The sequence below is a fragment of the Acipenser ruthenus genome, chromosome 6 (genome assembly GCF_902713425.1).
Source record: "Acipenser ruthenus chromosome 6, fAciRut3.2 maternal haplotype, whole genome shotgun sequence".
NCBI lineage: Eukaryota > Metazoa > Chordata > Actinopteri > Acipenseriformes > Acipenseridae > Acipenser > Acipenser ruthenus.
The window spans coordinates 50,863,773-50,883,023 of NC_081194.1; the positions used below are offsets into that span (position 1 = coordinate 50,863,773).

At 36.7% G+C, this 19,251-nt stretch overlaps 1 protein-coding gene across 3 annotated transcripts in view; it reads left to right on the plus strand.

Annotated features, from left to right (window-relative positions):
- Positions 1-19,242, plus strand: part of abch1 (ATP-binding cassette, sub-family H, member 1) — a 42,059-nt gene extending 22,817 nt beyond the window's left edge. For all 3 annotated transcript variants that reach the window (XM_034018927.3, XM_034018928.3, XM_034018931.3), the window contains 14 exons: positions 1,155-1,229; positions 2,318-2,498; positions 3,400-3,496; positions 5,057-5,225; positions 5,689-5,789; positions 7,315-7,385; positions 7,945-7,994; positions 8,446-8,502; positions 9,372-9,442; positions 10,506-10,594; positions 11,533-11,636; positions 13,205-13,364; positions 15,669-15,773; positions 17,519-19,242. In XM_034018927.3, the coding sequence (XP_033874818.1) occupies positions 1,155-1,229; positions 2,318-2,498; positions 3,400-3,496; positions 5,057-5,225; positions 5,689-5,789; positions 7,315-7,385; positions 7,945-7,994; positions 8,446-8,502; positions 9,372-9,442; positions 10,506-10,594; positions 11,533-11,636; positions 13,205-13,364; positions 15,669-15,773; positions 17,519-17,625 (1,437 nt within the window). In that variant the 3' untranslated portion in view covers positions 17,626-19,242. The remainder of the gene's footprint in view (positions 1-1,154; positions 1,230-2,317; positions 2,499-3,399; positions 3,497-5,056; positions 5,226-5,688; positions 5,790-7,314; positions 7,386-7,944; positions 7,995-8,445; positions 8,503-9,371; positions 9,443-10,505; positions 10,595-11,532; positions 11,637-13,204; positions 13,365-15,668; positions 15,774-17,518) is intronic.
- Positions 19,243-19,251: the final 9 nt, after the last annotated feature.

Below are 19,251 nucleotides of genomic sequence, written 5' to 3' on the forward strand. Positions count from 1 at the left end.
CAGAGCACAGAGCATAGCTGCAGAGCACAGAGCATAGCTGAAGAGCGCAGAGCATAGCTGCAGAGCGGAGAGCATAGCTGCAGAGCGCAGAGCATAGCTGCAGAGCACAGAGCATAGCTGCAGAGCGGAGAGCATAGCTGCAGAGCACAGAGCATAGCTGCAGAGCGGAGAGCATAGCTGCAGAGCACAGAGCATAGCTGCAGAGCGGAGAGCATAGCTGCAGAGCGCAGAGCATAGCTGCAGAGCGGAGAGCATAGCTGCAGAGCGCAGAGCATAGCTGCAGAGTGCAGAAGCAACACAGCTCGCCGCCGGCCTCCGTTACAATATACTGTAGATTTAAAAGACAGCACTATTTCGATCTAGCCCAGTTTAGGTTATTAAAACAGAACCAATGATGTCTGTTTGTTGAATCTGAGTATGATTAGCTGACATCAATACCCTAGCCACACCACCTAAATAATGCATGACCAGCATGCATTGAAATCACGTAATATCGTGCATGATTTAGGTAATGTGAATACGGTATAACTGTGACCAGAACTGAGCAGTTTAAGTGGATTGCTTTCCCTGAGCAGTACTACCTGTACTGAACTAGGGTTGCTGTACTAGTTTTTTAACCATCCTCTAAACCACAGTTATTATTATTATTTATTTCTTAGCAGACGCCCTTATCCAGGGCGACTTACAATCGTAAGCAAAAACATTTCAAGCGTTGAATTTATTTATGTGGCTCTATGAAGCTGCCTTGCCAAATTCATTGAATTATTTTATTTTTCACTAGTTAGATGTTGTATCAGCAGCACACACCTTCTCAGGGACTAACTTACTGTCTGCAAGGATCGTGTCCATCAGTCAGACCTATACAGCTTGCTAAATTGCTTCATTTGTGAGATTTGGCGGGACTGTGTGAAACAGGAATTTAAACTAGTAAATAAAAACTGAACAATGTTAAATTAAAATGTGATTGTGCGTGAGTGGAATTATAACATGCCTATATTTTGCTATAAATATTTTTTTTACAAAGTGTATTTTCCTGTAGAATTTTAACCCATTTTCCCATTAACCATTTAGCAAGGTTAAAGTGTCCAGATGGCAACCCTAGCCTGTACTAATGCACCAGGATGTCCATGTTTCTTGTGCTTTTCATTCGCCAGGTTGGGTTAATGCGCAACGGTAACCTGCTTGCAGAAGCCCCACCAGAAAAGTTAATGCAGCAGCATGGATCTTTAGTAAGTGTTATCATGACAAAAAGGGAACCACTATTATAGTTATGAAGACAGACAGTGTGATGTGCATTAAAATCTATACATGCTTCAGTAAAGTTCTACTAATTAGCTTTTGCTTAAATGTTAAAAGAAACTCAAGAGATATCAGCAACATGGGCTTTAAACCAGTTCATTTAACTTCTGTTTGTGTAAATATGACTGCCTAAACATTTTGTTTCTACCTTACTTTACTGCATTGACACCCTTAATTATTGTGGGTCTGAAATTCTAGGGTTAAAAGCATCCCTCATAAAAGTTAACCACTGTATTTTTGCAGTTTTCCCATGCTTTTCCCATGGCTATACTATGCATTTACCATAGTTTACCATGGTTATCCATGTTTATTAACATGCTTGCCCATGCTTTGCTATTCTTTATAATACGTACCTATGCTTTACCATGCTCTCACTATGCTTTATTACATTTTACTATGCTTTTATTGAAACTTTTTGTAAGGAATATTATGGAGTCAAACTTTTCAAGTACATTGAAATCCCTTTATTATGACCCACTACCACAGTGGTCTTAATAAAGAGCTGGTCTTAATAGATAGAGTTCTTCATAAGCTGGTTACAAGGAGGGAATTTGCTGGACTTTTTCCACAACTTGTTATTCCTGATATCAGTAGCATCCTCATTGTGACCAGGGTTCAAACAGCCATTAGAGACACCAAGGGGTTGGTTAAAACATAAAAAATGCCAAAGCCTCGGGTGAAAAGAAAATGAGCTTCCAAGCAGCCTAACTATATTGACATTGATTAGTACTCAAGTGTACAGGTGAGGGAAAGGCTGCTTTTCTTGTTGGGAAATTATCACATTTTAAATAGGTTTCTTTTGGTTTAATTTAATACATGCCAACAAAAAATGTTAAAGGGAATTACCCTTTTTTTTAACATAAATCTGCACAGCCCAATTCTTTTGTATGACGTGTGTCTCCAATGTGAGGCCTACATAGGGAGTTGCAATGTACTGTCAGCAAGTCTTATGGAATGATTTCTTTTGGCTTTGTGAACCTAATGCTTCATTAATCTGCTTGTGATCCCTTAACTGCAGACGCTAGAGAGTGCCTTCCTGGAGCTGTGCCAATCCTCAGATCAATCGGCTTCACAACTGCACTTGAATGCAGAAGGGGCGGAGAAGGAATTGCACCAGCACTCTGAAGACTGTGATGAATCATTCCTTATACTTTCAGGAAGCATAAATCAGGAGGTGATGGAGGAACCTAAACTTAGAGGTAGCGAATTTCAAAGGCAATTGCCTGCAGTTTTAAGAGAAAAACAGCGTCGGCCTTCCGGGCCATTCCGTGACAAATCACTCAACAGGCAACACCCTGCCATCTCTGATTTCTCGGTTCTTCAGCAAAAAAAAAAAAGAAATGTACATTTTTAGACTGATCAGGCCAATGGGTCCAAAATTAGAGAGGTCAAAATGTGGTTGTTGGGCACACCCCACAAAAACGGCTTGTGGTAGGTGTAATTTTAAATAATGGTATAAAAACACATTTGGAAGACAACCAAGAGAAGGTATTCCTTACAAAGTTTTTGACCTTTGACCTTTGACCTTTGACCTTGGGCGAAACCCCAAAAATACAAATCTCAAAAACATACCATGGAAAGGTTTCAGGAAAGTAATATTTTTTATTCAAAACCTAACCTGCCCCCTTCCATTTCAAAGAAATCTGAATAATATTCAGGTAACAATTCCAGTGAAATTTCCGCAACAAACATTTAATTTGGGGGGCAGTCTCTGAGCAAGCCTGAGCAAGGTGGAATTTCTGTATTGAGACTAGTATAAAATGAGGGTTTCACTAGATATTTTCCTTGTTCTTCAATAAAGCCCTGTATTTCATACAGTTTCAAGCTATGTGTTTTGAGTTCCCTCTGTTTTCAATTACTGATTACTCAAAATATACAAAAAACCTACTCCTATTTTCTAAAGATAGCCTAGTTTTATAACTGGTCTGGACTGTGCAGAGAGAATAATTTGGTCACACAGTGATTTGGCTACAGCGTTGACATCCCGAAACAGGTTCTCTCACTGCTTCATGAAACTTTTTCAGCTTCTTCTCAGTCAGTTGTGTTATTACAAAAAATGGAGACAGCCTTCTTATTGCCTCAGCTTTGTTTTTTCCACAGTGGACTGGAACGTGTGGGGAAAACATATTTTTCCCAAGTGGAGAAATATTGCTGCTCTCATGATAAAGACATTTGTCCGGATGAAGAGAATGCCAGGGTAAGCATTAAACATGCTTGTTGTGATCAAGAAAGCTGCAATTAATATGGTGTGTTTTTGGTTGACTTCCTTAGGCATTATATAAACAGACTGAGGGGTAGATGTATGTGTTGCTGCTGTCGCAATAGTCGCAAACAAGTTGCAAACGAGTCAGAAGTCTTGGGTCAAAAGCACTAAACATGCACAATGCTGTTAACGACTTTTTAGGGAATGCTTTGCGACAGCAGTTTTTCTTTGCGGTTCAGCCTCAGATGAATATGTTATTATGGGCGTTCTTGCAGAAATAAAGCCTTGAAAACAAATAGGAAACACACCTTTTCTATTAAGGTTTGTAATTGTGCACAATTTAGCACTGCACCCCTGACTAACTTAAATAAAAACTGACAATATACATTTAATTTACAAGCTACTCATGATAATATGAATTAGTGGTATAATGCAAAATTTGTTGCTGGTCCCTTGAAATTCATATTAACGAGAATTGACTGACCTCCAGTAAGTATCATAGCTTGTCAATGTGGCACCATGATCTAGTTTGTATTAATTGTCTAGGCTACTAAGTAGACCAAGTTAATAATAATAATAATAATAATAATAATAATAATAATAATAATTAAAAAAAACGGCTAAAATCATTTATTTTCAATTTAAAATAATCTTTTATTCCCAGTGTGTTACTGGTAGCCTAGGCTAAAGTAAAAAGAAAGTGCGCTAGGTATTCATTGGATTTTACTACTGTACTGTATACGGTATAGGCGTACTGTACAGATTCATACTTTTTTCATAATGTAATGTGTAGCCAACCCAAAACACATTTTGCACAGTGATTTTATACATTTAAAATGCATTGAGCACTATAAATGTATGTGTGTGCAATTTTATTGTATTTTCTTTAAACCTGACACCTCCTTATGTCGGACAAACATGTCCGGTTTAGTGAGGGGCTACTGTATGATTCTGAAAAGCTTTTTGATAGAAACACATTTTTTATTTGGGGGTGAAGGTGGGGGCCCCACTGTAGAATCTGATGGGATTAAACTGCCTTTCATTATTTATTCAAAAACATGTTGCACGACTCTCGCAATGCTAGAGATATCGATAAGATGACGCAACAAATATTTAAATTAGTATATTGCGACTCTCTTTATTAACATATTTTCTCTCAGTACATACGACAAAATGTATACTTTTCAATTGTTGCAATAGAAATGCAAATTGCCCTGTGATTGGCCCATCTTAGTATATCTACCCCTGATTGTGTTGGGAAATGAATTCATTTTTATTAAATATTAACTGTGCAGTATCTGTATGTTGTTTTTTGTTGGTCAGTTTCAAGGAATGGTTATTCAAAGCTGTCCCTTATCACTTGTAATAAGACACAAAAACAGGGTTATATTTATCAGTTTGTGAATATGTTTGATGATTGAGACACTACAGTTATTGTTGGGAAACCCATATAAAAGTTTGCCTCATTTTCTCTGTCCCCTACTTTGAATTTACTATATCATTATACTACCAACAATAGCCTGCTTTTCCAGTTCTTTATGTTGGGTTGCACAGGTCTCTTTGCTTCCAGTTCTTGCTGCCGGTGATTCAGATTTCTCTGATGTGTCTGTGTATCGGAGGAGAGCCAAAGGAAATACAGGTGGCTGTAGTGAATAATGAAACAGACGGTCTTTTCTTCAGCCAGTCACTTCTGTGGCACCTAGACAACAGTAGTGTTCACCAGGTACAAAGTGTAATCAGAACATGAGCTTCTACTGAAATGGTTTTGGGCTGCAAGTTAAAGCTAGTTAGAAGGAAGTTTCTCAAATGAAAAGTTAAACTTTACTGTAGGGGCAGTCACTGAAAACCAGTCGTGAGGTGTGAAGTTACTGTTGACCAGAGCTAAGCTAGTTATTTTGTTTCTGTTGCATTATGCGTTTCATTTAATGTGAACCTGCTAACATTTAGAATATGGGTCGTTAGTCTTCAGCTTCTTGCCTGGCTGATGCCAAAGAACTGTACACCCAACAGTTTTATTTTAAAACAGAACTGCAAAGATATATAATATACCACAGAAAATAATTACGATAAGTAGCATGTTTGTTATAATCAGTGTCTCTAAAAGATCAGAACTCCACACAAGTAGGAAATCCTATTGTCTGAACTGTGCAGCTTTATCTCTTTTTTTCTTTTTGTATCCTTTTCAGGTATTTGTAAACCAGTCAAAAGCCATTGCTGGAGTAGAAGATGGGCAGTACTGGGGGATAATAGGATTTGGTGCAAATTTCTCCAAGTATTTACTGCTCAGGTAATTCTTACATCACATTTAGTAGTGCATTTTTTCTTTTTTAATGTTAAAACAAAAAGGAAACATGTAATTATGTTGAGGACAAAGGTATACATTATTTAAAGGTTTTGGAGAGTTATAACCCAAAACCAAAACTGTGGGAAAGCATTAAATGTCGTGCAGTGTTGGCACCATTTCCTCATTACACAATTAAGTTGTAAGTAGATGCCTTTGCCATTATGAATGTACTGTGTACTGCATGTCATACTAGGCCCTCAAAGCTCTTCACACGCAGTGAAGGGAAAAGCCAACATATAGATTCCTACATTCTGTTTCTGGTGTGAAATATACAAAAAAGGATACCTATAGGGCATTTACATTTTTTTTTTTTACAATATTTGAATACTAATAAAGGATGTACTTGTGGTTGAAACAGGTGTTAATCCTGGTTTGAGGGCGGGACTGAGTTAACGTTACAGGAGATTATCTTTCATATACAGCTATGGCCAAAAGTTTTGCATCACCTAAAATTTTAGGATTGAGGCACAATAAAAAACATAATTTAGATATTTTATTTAACATCATGTAATCAAAGAAACTACAAAATAATATCGCAAAAGTCTAAAATAGTAGTACAGTATTTCATGTTTGATTTCAAAATGTCCAATTCTATTTTTGTCAATTTTTCATTAAGAATATGGAAAATTACAAAGAGGTATGTAATTCAATATATTAACGTAGCATTATTCAGCAGGTTTAATTCGACTTTATGAAGCAAAATTAGTTAATTATGTAATGTGATACAAACCTTTGGCCTTAGCTGTACATACATAAATACAGTGCTCTCCTTTTATAAGGCGGCCTTTAATACTGCAGAGCAGGTTGTAAGGCTGTATGGTTGTGGCTTCCAATTGCCTTATACCATTCCACTTACACTCTCATAAGGCGGAACACAAATGACACGGTCTTGTAACTATGGCTCCCAACTGTAGGAGGAGCACTGTACTAACAACCTAATATTAATATATATATATTACCATGTAGCAGCAAGTACTAAAGTAAATGGGTGACTATGACATCACGTCTGGCGGCCCATACGAATTGGTAAATTGGTACTGTATTCATGGTACCACTGTTCTAGACTGATGCTGGCTTCTTGAACAACAGCCTAGAACAGTTTCATCAATATAAAACTTTAGACTGCATTCAAAAAACATTATTTACAGTAAGTAAAAATGTAAAGCTTTGTGAATAGAGCCCTTGTATTCCGTATGAAACTACCTCACTGCTGCATTGACAGATGAAACTTTTAAGGGCTGCTTATTTTGTATTGTATGATGATCCAACTGAAGCTTGCCATCAGGGTGCTTTGGGAGCAGACTAAACATCTTCATTATCGAGCTGTTCATATGCCACGCCATGCAGAGCTTTATATGTCAGGACTAAGACTAAGGCTGAATTGTATTGGTACTGGAGTTCACATCCTCTAACTTGCCCTTTGGTCACTTGTCAAAGATTTTATGAGATTATGATGTGTCCTCTACAGAATCATGGAGAAGCAAGTTACCGAACAGATTGTTGATGGAGGTTCTGTGCATGTTTGGCTCGACATGACAAGTAAGTTGCTGAGGTGCCTGCCTTGGTGAAACAATCTGCAGTAGCAAACAGGCAAACGTGAAAGATACCATACCCAGATCCTGTCTACTTTCTCTGTGGACATGAAAGTTGTCAAAGAGTGGGGGTGCCAGCCCTGGTGTCCTGGCTGATTCTCACCACTTCACGTTCCAAAAATGATCAGTAATACCTGGGTCAAAATTATCAGGAATTACTGTAGCTTGGTAAAGAGGCTGTGTGGTCCAGTGGTTAAAGAAAAGGGCTTGTAACTTTAAGGTCCCCGGTTCAAATCCCACCTCAGCCACTGACTCATTGTGTGACCCTGAGCATGTCACTTAACCTCCTTGTGCTCCGTCTTTCGGGTGAGACGTAATTGTAAGTGACTCTGCAGCTGATGCATAGTTCACACACCCTAGACTCTGTAAGTCGCCTTGGATAAAGGCATCTGCTAAATAAACAAATAATAATAATATTTACCAACCCCAAACATGAATATACAGTTTCCTCTCTTAAACAGAAAAATGTTTGATGTGTGTATGATTAGAGTTTCTTTATATTTTAGATCAGCAAATTGCCTTTACACTCCAGCTTAAGCTACAAGAAGCATTTGAGGTATTTCCTACATTGTTTTTCAATTAAAATTGAACTATAACCTACAGCCCTATTTTAAAGTGTGTTTCGATTCTTAAAATAAAGTTTACTCTTCTAGACTGTTGTTGACTTATTTAAGAACAATCTAGACAAATACCAAAATGACTAACAGTCCTCAAAAAACTACAAGGGCACGATATCACGACTCTGTACAGTACTCAAAGATATCAAATACACACAAGACCCAATTCAAGTACACTACAATAACCTAGTTGAAATAAACAGTTAATTACTTGAAATGTATCATTCAATTTAATTGAATTCTGAGCATAATTATGTTAACTATACATCACAGTCATAGTGGTTGAAGCCAGTTTTGTTTAAATAATTGGAACCAAGAGGCAATTATACAGTAATGAGACAAGAATAAATGACTATTTTACCATTAATGTTTCATTACCTAATGTTTCAGGGTTTCGTCAAGGATGTGCTTGGCATACAGTCCTACTTGGCCTCCCTCCCTGTAAAAGTAAGAAACCGTTTTCTATTGCCAGTTATTAGCATGTTTTACCCAATACCATAGAATGTTTAAACTGAAACTCCTTTCCTTGCTCAGCAGCTGCTTAACAACATGGTGTAGTTTATTTGAGTTTAGTTTAGTCGTTGGGTTTGAATTAATGCAAGCTAGATTCCAAAACTACTCCTATGGCCAAAAGTTTTGCATCATTTCAAATTTTAGGAATGAGACACAATTAAAAACAAAACAAAACAAAAATAAATACTATATGAACATAATTTAGGTATTGTGTTTAATGTCATGCAATCTAAGAAACTACAAAATGTCACATTTTTCAGTTTTTCTTTAAGTATATGGGAGCTAAAAATCAGTAAGTAATTCAATATGTTAGCGTAATATTATTCAGCAGGTTTCTTTCGATTTTATGAAACAAAAAGGGCAGCAGTGTGGAGTAGTGGTTAGGGCTCTGGACTCTTGACCAGAGGGTTGTGGGTTCAATCCCAGGTGGGGGACACTGCTGCTGTATCCTTGAGCAAGGTACTTTACCTAGATTGCTCCAGTAAAAACCCAACTATATAAATGGGTAATTGTATGTAAAAAAAAAAAAAAAAAAATTATGTAATTGTATGTAAAAAATAATGTGATATCTTGTAACAATTGTAAGTCGCCCTGGATAAGGGCGTCTGCTAAGAAATAAATAATAATAATAAAAATTATTTATTTCTGTAGGGTGATGCAAAACTGTTGGCTGTAGATGCAGTAAAATAACGCTTGCATAAATGGGCTATACATTCAAATTTCATGACTTCACAATACATATAATAATAATCCAAAGGGACATTTGAAACTAACTAGCAGCTTTGTTTTTCTCTTTTTTTCAGTTTGAAGTTCCTATATATGGAAGCAAAAATCCAGATTTCACTACCTTCATTGCACCAGGTGCAATTGTGAGGTACAGTATCGTTTTCCACAAGCCAACATGTGCTACACATTGTAACAATTGTTTCTAAGCATACACAACACAACTGAAGATTTCTATTATCAAGTGCTGCCTTTTTATCTTAGCCAGTTCATTTTAAAAAGATATAGATTTTTATATGTTGAGAAGTCATTTCCAGTAGTACATTAACAGGGAAGTTTTGCAGTCTCAGATACTTTTCCCAATGCTTTTGCTATGCATTTATTTTGCTTTGCTGTGTTTTTTTTTACTATGCTTTACCATATTTCTCAGTCCTTTACCAGATTTGTTTTTCCATGCTTTACTACATTTTGCTATGCTCTTACCAGTAAATGAAGGGAGATACAGTAATATTTCATGCTTGATTGAAGACAACATAAAGACACATAGCTTGAAGATACTGCCCTGATACAGGTAAAAAAAAAAAAAATCGCCTTTCTGTGAAAAGGACAAATCTAAACCTAATAACAGCACATGTTTTTTTTTATTACTGTATTGTATTTTTATTTTTTTAATATATGTTTCATTTTATTTTATTTGTTGCATGTATAATGTGGTAATGTTTGGGACCCAGGTGAAAATACATCCAGTAATGTAAAGCCTTTCGTATCAGCAGCTTGTTATTTTAAAAACTCCAAATTAGACACTGAAAATGTTGCGCATTTAAACTGTTGTATTGTGTAATGTAGAGTACGTTGCTCAATTTGAATTTCAAATAAACACTAACTGCACTTTGTCCCTATCGACACAACCAAATGTTGGATTTAGAGTGAAGTTTCAATGCACCAACTTGGTTAATTACGAAATTAAAAATTTTGGCAGTTGCTAACTATTTACACTGTATTTACGCTATACATGGTTGTGTATTTACTATGCAATTACAAAAACGAACCACACATGCAACTACAGTACAGTGTACTTACAGTGTAGTTAAAGACCAAATATATTTTTACCAAAATAAAGGCATATCACAAAATGTACAAAAATCACAAATACTCTGTGCACTCAGTAGTGGGAGCTGTTATTCCATGTATAAAATGAGCTTCTCTGTTGACAGTATCACATTCTTCTTGGCTGTTGGCTTGACGGCCTTGTCCTTTGTAATGGAACGTAAACAAGGGCTGTTGGACAGGTGCTGGGTGGCAGGTTGGTATGACGTTTCTTCTGTGCTCAAGTCAGTTCGCTGTTCCGCCATTTCCTTTTCTAGTGCTGAATCTTTGACGTCACCATGCGGCTATATTATAAACTTTATTGAATAAAATCATCATCCAGATTTTATTTCAATGAGAATTGCAACTTCTCATTTACAGGTGTGAGTTGGGGAGGCATCATGCATGAAATTTCAAAATTGATATTGTACATAAAATCATTCACTAGACAAGATTAATGAACATAAAACAACATCTGTAAACTCGATTGATAGAATCATTTTTATAACCTTTACATTTTGGTCCACAATTTCCTTCATAATATAAATGCATTTTATGTCCGACATCTATAAGGTTAAAATGCTTTAAACTTGATAACTGGTCAAATACATGTTGTTTGTATATCAGATCAGTTTAGTAAAAAACAGTGTTACAGCTCCCTCTAGGGGTATTAGTGCCAATTGTTTTTTTTTTTTTTTATGTTATCTGAGTTACCAGTTCAAGCTTAAATCCCATTTAGAATCCTAGTGGTTTATGTTTAAACTATTTGGAAATAAATATATTATTTTGGAAAAAATAATGTTAATTACGAATTTAGATTAAAATAGGTGTGTTCAATTTAGAAAAAAAAATCCAGTAGATCTTAATGAAGTGAACAATCATCTTTTTTACTAAAATAGAAAACAAAAACATCATCCATTATATGAAAATAGTAAGAAATAATTTTGAAATAACTTATTTGGAGATCAGAGAAGTTTAATTATTATTTTGAGCCGTCTTGCTACTCGGGTTATGTAGATGTAGTATATTAAATGGCCAGCAGGTGCAGTGCAGTCTATACAGTACTTGGAATGTGTGTAGTTTGTGGCTGTATGTACAATACTGGCATCCAGTGCAGGAATTGAGTTTGTGTCACTTTACTTGTGTGTTGTGCAGGTGTCAGTTCCCTGGAAACTATGCTGGCTCACCTGTTTTCTCAACTCTTCACCATGGCTGTGCAGATAACACTACTCCTAATCTTCGTCTTCCTCGTCTTCAAGGTGTGTGGGTGTGATATATGTGGTAACTCAAATATGAATGGAAGAACCCTTAATCTAAATGTTACTTGAAGAATAAACAAGTCTAGATTTGTCAGGCCAATAGGGTAATAATTTCGCTCTCTCGCTATGTCGCATAGCACAGTGTTGGCTTGCCCTGGTGTAAATGGATCATATTAAAAAAGATACATAAGTCTGAAGAATCACCTATCTTTGCCCAGGGCAACAGACACTTAGAGCTTACTGTCTTTCTTCAGATAAATTGTATTGGAAACTAAAGGTCTCATAGTAGCCCCATAGCAGGTTCAATACAAGTAGTCACAAGCAGTGTTGTGCTTCTGCACAGCAGTCTGGCAAACTACTGTAGGAACCAAAGTGTTCCGTCTCTATTCTCCCCTTGTTTTTGAACAGTGGAATCAACTTCTCACAAGACACTAGCCTGAGAACTGTTGTCACTCCTGTTTTTTGAAAGGTGAAAAATACATGTTGCTGTTCAAAAAACGAGAAACAACTTGAGTTCCTAAAATACATTGAATTATATTACATAGTTCGTTGGTTCTAGTTTTTAAAAAAATAACTGATGTTAGGAGATAGATAAAGGACGAAGCATCTACAAGAACCATGCTAGTCTTTCAGGGGGGTTAGTATCTATTCTAGTCTTTTTTCAGCTCTGTTCTTACCGTCTTGAGAATGCTGCCAAATGTATCAGTGGTGCCATTTTGTGGTTTGTGATGTAACTGTTCACAAGAAGCTACACTGAGACCATGAGATCTTATTTCACACACAGGTCCACAAATAGATAACCATTACCAACAATGACCCAGCAACCTCAAGCCTAGCAGAGAAAGATACAATTTCCATTTCCAGTCCACACGACAACCTCAACTACCCTGGTCTAACCAGCAAAGATTACAATATGGCTCACAATCCTTTGAGTCAAATATACAGCAACAGTCAGTGTGACAGCCATAAAGTTGACACCCACGTTGTATCAAGTGCCGTAAATGCTCTGTTTAATGCAAAAGCCTTGCTTGATTATATTAATAGAATTCTGATTCAACTTCTTGCACATAATTTATAAGCCATGCCAACTGCTTTCTCTACTCCAGTTCCACTTTAAATATTTAAACACGGCTATTCGGTGACTAGTATGCAGCAACAGTACAGGAAACAATACAGTTTGAAAGTCTTATCTTATTATAGAGGCTGTTTTAAATGTCATAGCTCCCAAAATACAGGAGTAGCTCTTTTTTCTAATACTAGCTTACTGGCATGTTAAGAAATGTTCATTTTGTAAAACAAACAAACACATTGGTAATCCAGTCATAAGGATATTATATTTGGCCTTTTTTAATTTATTTCTAAGTAGGTTATTATATTAACCAAAAAATGATCATTTGTTCATTTATTAGTAAGATGTTTGTTAATAGTTAATCAACTGAAAAGTGACCCTATTTTTTGTTTATTAAAATGTGACACATTTTAAAATCTTGAAACCTCTTTAAAAACTATAACATTCCCGACATGAACACTTGTAAAATGTCTCCATGTTTTTGTTTATTCTGTTTTAGATCCCCAATGAAGGGTCCCTGGTGCTTATAGTGATCCTCATCTTTCTCCAAGGTGTAACTGGCATTTCAATGGGGCTGGTGCTCTCCTCAGCCATCGATGATGAACAGTCTGCAAACCAGGCTTCCCTTGGCATCTTCTTTCCAAACCTCATTATCAGCGGTAAAAACTACTTTCTTTCATAAACAATGGTAGAATACGTCTTTCTCAGTGATTCCAATTTCAATCAATTAAAGACAAAAATGATCTAAACATTTGTCTAAGACCTGAATTAAATCAAAGTTTATGATGCAGTCATAGCTATTCATTATAATAATGACTGTAGCATCACTGTCATTTTGATATAATCCAGGCCTAAGTTTCATTAAGAACAGTTCTCTCAGTGGTATACTGAATGTATCAGGCAGACCATTCTAAACGTTTACTGTGATATCTGCGGTAAAGGCATATCATTGTGTCAAAGCATGGTAAAGCACACGCATGCACTTTATATCACAGAGAAATCATGATAAAAAAACTACAGTAAACCTTGGTAAAGCAAAATAATAAGCATGGGAGAAAACAAGGTAAACTGCAAAAGGGCCATGTTCTAATAGTTTGCCATTCCCTATATATGTCTCCCATTTGTCTGTAGGAAAGACACACCCATCATGGTTGCAGTAAATATTCACTTGGCGCTGTATGTGTTGACGGGTATCATCTTTAAGAGTTAAAACGTGTAAATTGAGTACAGTGCTTCTGGCTAAAATTGCTTTCAACAAAATTCTATCATACAATTCATTAAACACCATTTTACATAACGTGGCTAATTGTGACAGACACAGTTTAGCTATGCTGATGCAAATACATACTTGCCTGCATTATGAGTCGGTGCGGAAGTGGTCACAGTGCTCTGGCACTGCACTCTATACATTTTTTTGCTTTGGAGTTGCTTTATTCTCAGCAACTTTCATCCAGAAGGTGCTTTGTTTCTTGCCTGAATTCTCTGACAATTCCAGATTGAGGCGATCACCTGACAGCCTGCTGCCACAGACTGGAAGTATGTGAGTCACAAGGGAAACAGCGATTGGTTTAGCTGGGGAGTTCTTTCCAAAGGCTGTTGGGAATTAAAAAAAAACAAAAAAAAAAAAACACCAGACAATGCTGGTAAAGTCACCAATCACAGGTTTCCACATTGATACTGATTTTTTAAAAAAATCTTTAGTGACACAGTATTGAACACTGTACACTTCCTGCCCAGTTGTGAGGCACTGGTACATCTATGCTCTGTTTTTTTACTAAGAGTGTCTATTAGATTCACATGTTGTGCCTCTCCAGGCTGTAATTGCATTTGCTAGAAAACCAATGCCTAGCCAAAAAGATAGTGGCACATGCATACATTAAACAAGATCACTAGATGAACTAATGCTTTTAAGCCTGACAAAATGAATTTGAATACAGTAATTATGTTGCAACGTGTTAGCAAAAAACATTACCCCTGTTTTTTGTAAATTAGTTGGCAAAGGGGTTATAACTGCAGATAAATGATGCAGTCTGATTTCACGTGATACGAGACTAGACATCCGGGCAAGGTTTTGGTCAACTGTTTTGACCCCTGTAGAGAGTTCACCTAAAGGGAGGGCCATGCATTCATGGAAATGGGACATGAGGTGTCTTTTAGGGATGGGGAGAAAAGAGAAGGTTTGGAGGCATCCCAGAACAGTACCATGTGTAGCCCTGCTTCATCCCAATAGTACTATTGCAGTAAATCTGCAAGGTAATTTTGCTGTTTTGTATGCTTGTACTGTGCATTTATCTTACTTTGATGTGTTACTTTCTAGGCTTTACCAAACTTCTCTGCGATTTACATTGGCTGTGTCATATAGACTGTTAATTATTGGTCATTGCTGAATTAAATGTGTGTACTACTGTTTTGGAAATATAACTCACACCCCATGTATAACGTGCATGACAGAGCAGCCTTTGGGAAACAAAATATGCACCTCTTGTTAATACACACCACACCCTAACAATACCTAACAAAAACACCATAATACCACTTGGAAAACTTTAACCTGAGTATATTGTACACCTCATACATAACCTTTATAGCGCAAAGAAATTCTCAAAAACTGGTGTGTTATACAGAGAGTAATGGTAGTTAGAAAACACAATAGATTTAAAGTTGCGGTGTTAAAAGTTTTTTTCTTTTATCAAAAGGTAAATCCTGTTGTACAGGTAAGATAGCCTTATGTGTTACCTGAAAATCCCATTTGATTCAGTGCTAAGCAGTTTTACCTGAACAGGGGTGACTTGTTTAAAGAGAGCTGGTATTTGGGGAAAATAAAAAAAGGTTACAAAAAGCATTCCTGGTTTGCTGTGATGGTTGACCTGGAGCTTAACTAATGTTAAATCTCAGTTGTTATCAAGTCCTATTCACACCAAACCTCTGAACCTGAACTGATTTACGCACTTGTTTTCTTTCAGGTATTATCTGGCCCATAGAATGCATACCTTACCCTCTGAGATACTTGAGCATGGCTTTACCCCAGACCTACGCTGCAGAGGCTCTGCGCTGCATCATGTCCAGAGGTACTGAGAGCTACAGTATATTGATTCTTCACTTCAAATTGCTTGATTGTGCAAAACTTTGAAAAAAGGCCTACTGTATAGATTACAAGTCAGTCTTTGTGATATATTAATAAAAGAAAATTTTAAAAATTCATGCTTTATGACAAATTTGATATGGATAAGCCTAAACTCATTATGAGGACACAACATTTACCACCCATTCTAATGCAAAACGCCATGTTAATTATTTAATCCTACTCTTAATATTTAAATATTTAAGTAATTTTAAAACTCTGCTCTGTTTTATTAGTACTGATGTGCAGTTGTATTAATAAAGAAATAAGGTGGTTTAAAGGGCCCACTACAAATGGTAATAGTGCTGTTATTATGTGAATAGTACCTAAATATTTATTACCTATCCGTTATATATTTACATATGTATATTTTTGTGTTATTGTATTATTATCATTATATATTATACAAGTCATAAGTTTTAAAAGTGTCAAACGACATTGTTCTGCTGTTGAAAACATACAAAATAACAAATAATTTGTACCACCAGAGAGTACATGTACAAGTAGTGGACAAAAAAATGGAAACACCAATGTAAAGTCACTTAATAGGGCATTGGGCCACTATGGTATCCCGCTCTGTGGAGTTCTCGGTGGACCGTTTTTGATGAAACTGGCTGCTCGTGCCCCAGGTTGAAATTTGCAGTCAATTGATCTGCAGTTGCTCGTCTGTTTTGCCTTGCACTTCGAATTAATGCACGGATATCACAATCCTTGAGTATGCACTTCCGCCCACTGTTGCCCTTTGCTGATGATGTCTTTCCCTCGGAGTTCCATGCCGACATCTCCTTAGACACCGTTGCTCGTGAAACATCAGCAGGTTGAGCTGTCTTGGTCACTGAAGCTCCTGCCAAATGTGCCCCAACAATCACCCCTCTTTCAAAGTCACTGAGGTCTCCTCTTGCAGCCATGCTAGCCATAATTATAGGCAACCAGGCCTGTCCAGCGATTTTATACATGGCCCTAAGCATGCTAGGATGTTATTTGCTTAATTAACACATGAGCCACACCTGTGTGGAAGCCCTTGCTTTCAGTATACTTGATGTCACTCATTTACCCAGGTGTTTCCATTTTTTTGTCCACTACCTGTAGTATAAGCTGATTAGCTAGATGGAAAGCAGGATCTTGACAGTCAAGTCATAATATATGATAATATTGGAGTGTGTCAGGTGGAACGTACCTCAATAGTGTTCACGCTGTTGCATATAAACAACTGTGGCAAGTTTCCAACTGGGGACTAGGTTACCAGACTTGCAAGATCACATTAATTATTGGGTGTTGGTCTGCTAAATTGGTCTGTTATTGGATTATTTAACTGTTACTAGGCTGGGGTTACTATGGATGAGATGGGCTTTGATTGAGTTGGAATCCTGTCTTTCAGTGACATTAGCAGTAGGTGGGAATATCAATTTGGTGGATTGGCTTGGGAAAGTGCTCAGGCATAGTAGCTAATAATAGGCCGCCTCTGCCTGGGTCCCAATTGTGTGCCTTTATATTCCTAATAAAAGCAACTTGACCCTGTCCAGGTTTCTCCTGATCCTTTATCTTTCCTATAGACTGTCCAAGTTGTCCTGACAGATCCTGACAGTGATACGATATCTTACATTACCTCCTCTGATACTGTTTAAACTGGAGCACTGTAGTAAAACTGTATCAATCTAACTGTAATGCATATATCCAATTTCTACTTTTTAGGTTGGGGTTTAACACATGTGATGGTTTGGAGAGGCTTTGCTGTCACGTTGGCTTGGAACACCTTCTTCCTCATTCTAGCTACAGTTATACTGAAGATAAGAAGATGATCAGTACAGCAAATACTGGAGTTAAGAACTCAATAAGCTAGCTGATTATGAGCTTGGTAGTTGCTAGCACAATCAATTGAAATTTTATTAGAAGAGGAGGAACATCTCTACCCAAAGATACAAATTTACTTAAAGCAGCTCTCTCTGATATACTTTTTCGGGAGATTCTTTGCAGTTTTATAGAGACGATAATCTGATCTCAGTATGGGTTTACGTCTTTGATTTGTGAGTGAGTTGAGTATGTTTGTGCTGTCCCTGTTTTGTACCATTGATTTTCTTGCCCCCAGATACTATACCACAGCAGCACTGAGTGAAAAAGTTGTGGCATGACAAGGCTTGACACTCATTGGGACGCTCCTGTCCCTACTGATAGAACCATTTTATTATTATTTTCTTAGAAGGAGCTGATTAATAAATATACCATATCTGAGTTTTCAACCCTGATTAGGGGTACAAACTGGAAGTAATGCACAATTGGAATTCAAATCTTTTTTATTTGGGTAATAACAGCCTTAGTTTCTAAGATACACAATAAAGCTAAAATAAGTCAAGTAGACAATACAGGGCAGCAGTGTGGAGTAGTGGTTAGGGCTCTGGACTCTTGACCGGAGGGTTGTGGGTTCAATCCCCAGTGGAGGACACTGCTGTTGTACCCTTGAGCAAGGTACTTTACCTAGATTGCTCCAGTAAAAACCCAACTGTATAAATGGGTAATTGTATGTAAAAATAATGTGATATCTGTATAATGTGAAATAATGTATAATGTGATATCTTGTAACAATTGTAAGTCACCCTGGATAAGGGCGTCTGCTAAGAAATAAATAATAATAATAATAATAATAATAATAATACATTTTTCATTAGTGTTTCATTCAATGTTTAAAGTTAATGATAACCTAAAGAGACCCAAAGCATCAAGGCTCCAGTGTGGAACTACATTAAAATGGAGAAAAGCCTTGGTGATAGCTGAATATTTTTATCATTCTGAGTCACACACAGCAGCCATGGTATTACATTGCATTAACTGGGTAATTACAAATAGTCCTTGTATTTTCATAGTAATTACTGAATAATGGATATGGCGTTGTGAACATCACCCTATGACCTGATGTAATTACACTACTTACTTATTCCACCAGCAATTGCCATGTCAGAGGAGAAGCCATTGGTAGTTACACAAGTTATTACTAAAGTAATACATGGTTTTATTATTGTTATGTATACCTCTTAAGAACCACTCATCCACTTGTGATTACATTTGGCGTTATTCCTTAACATAAGGAGATGCTGTTCTACATTCTCTTGTATAAGTCATTGTAGTGAAGATGGCATTGTGTTGTTTATATCCTTGGCATGGATATGTATTTAATTGGCTTTTCCTTTTTTTTTTTTTTTTTTTTTTTACTATTTTTATAAGCACATTTACTCAACCCATCTTCCAAAGAACATAATTATCTCTACCTTACAGTAATGATGTTAACACCATTGCATTACGGTAAACCATGGTAAATTCATGGGTATGAACAAATAAATGATTGCTAATTAGAATACGCAGAATGCATAGAGGCCTGTCTAGAAATGTAATAATGCAAAACAAAAATAAAAATAAAAACTTGATTTCCTGGT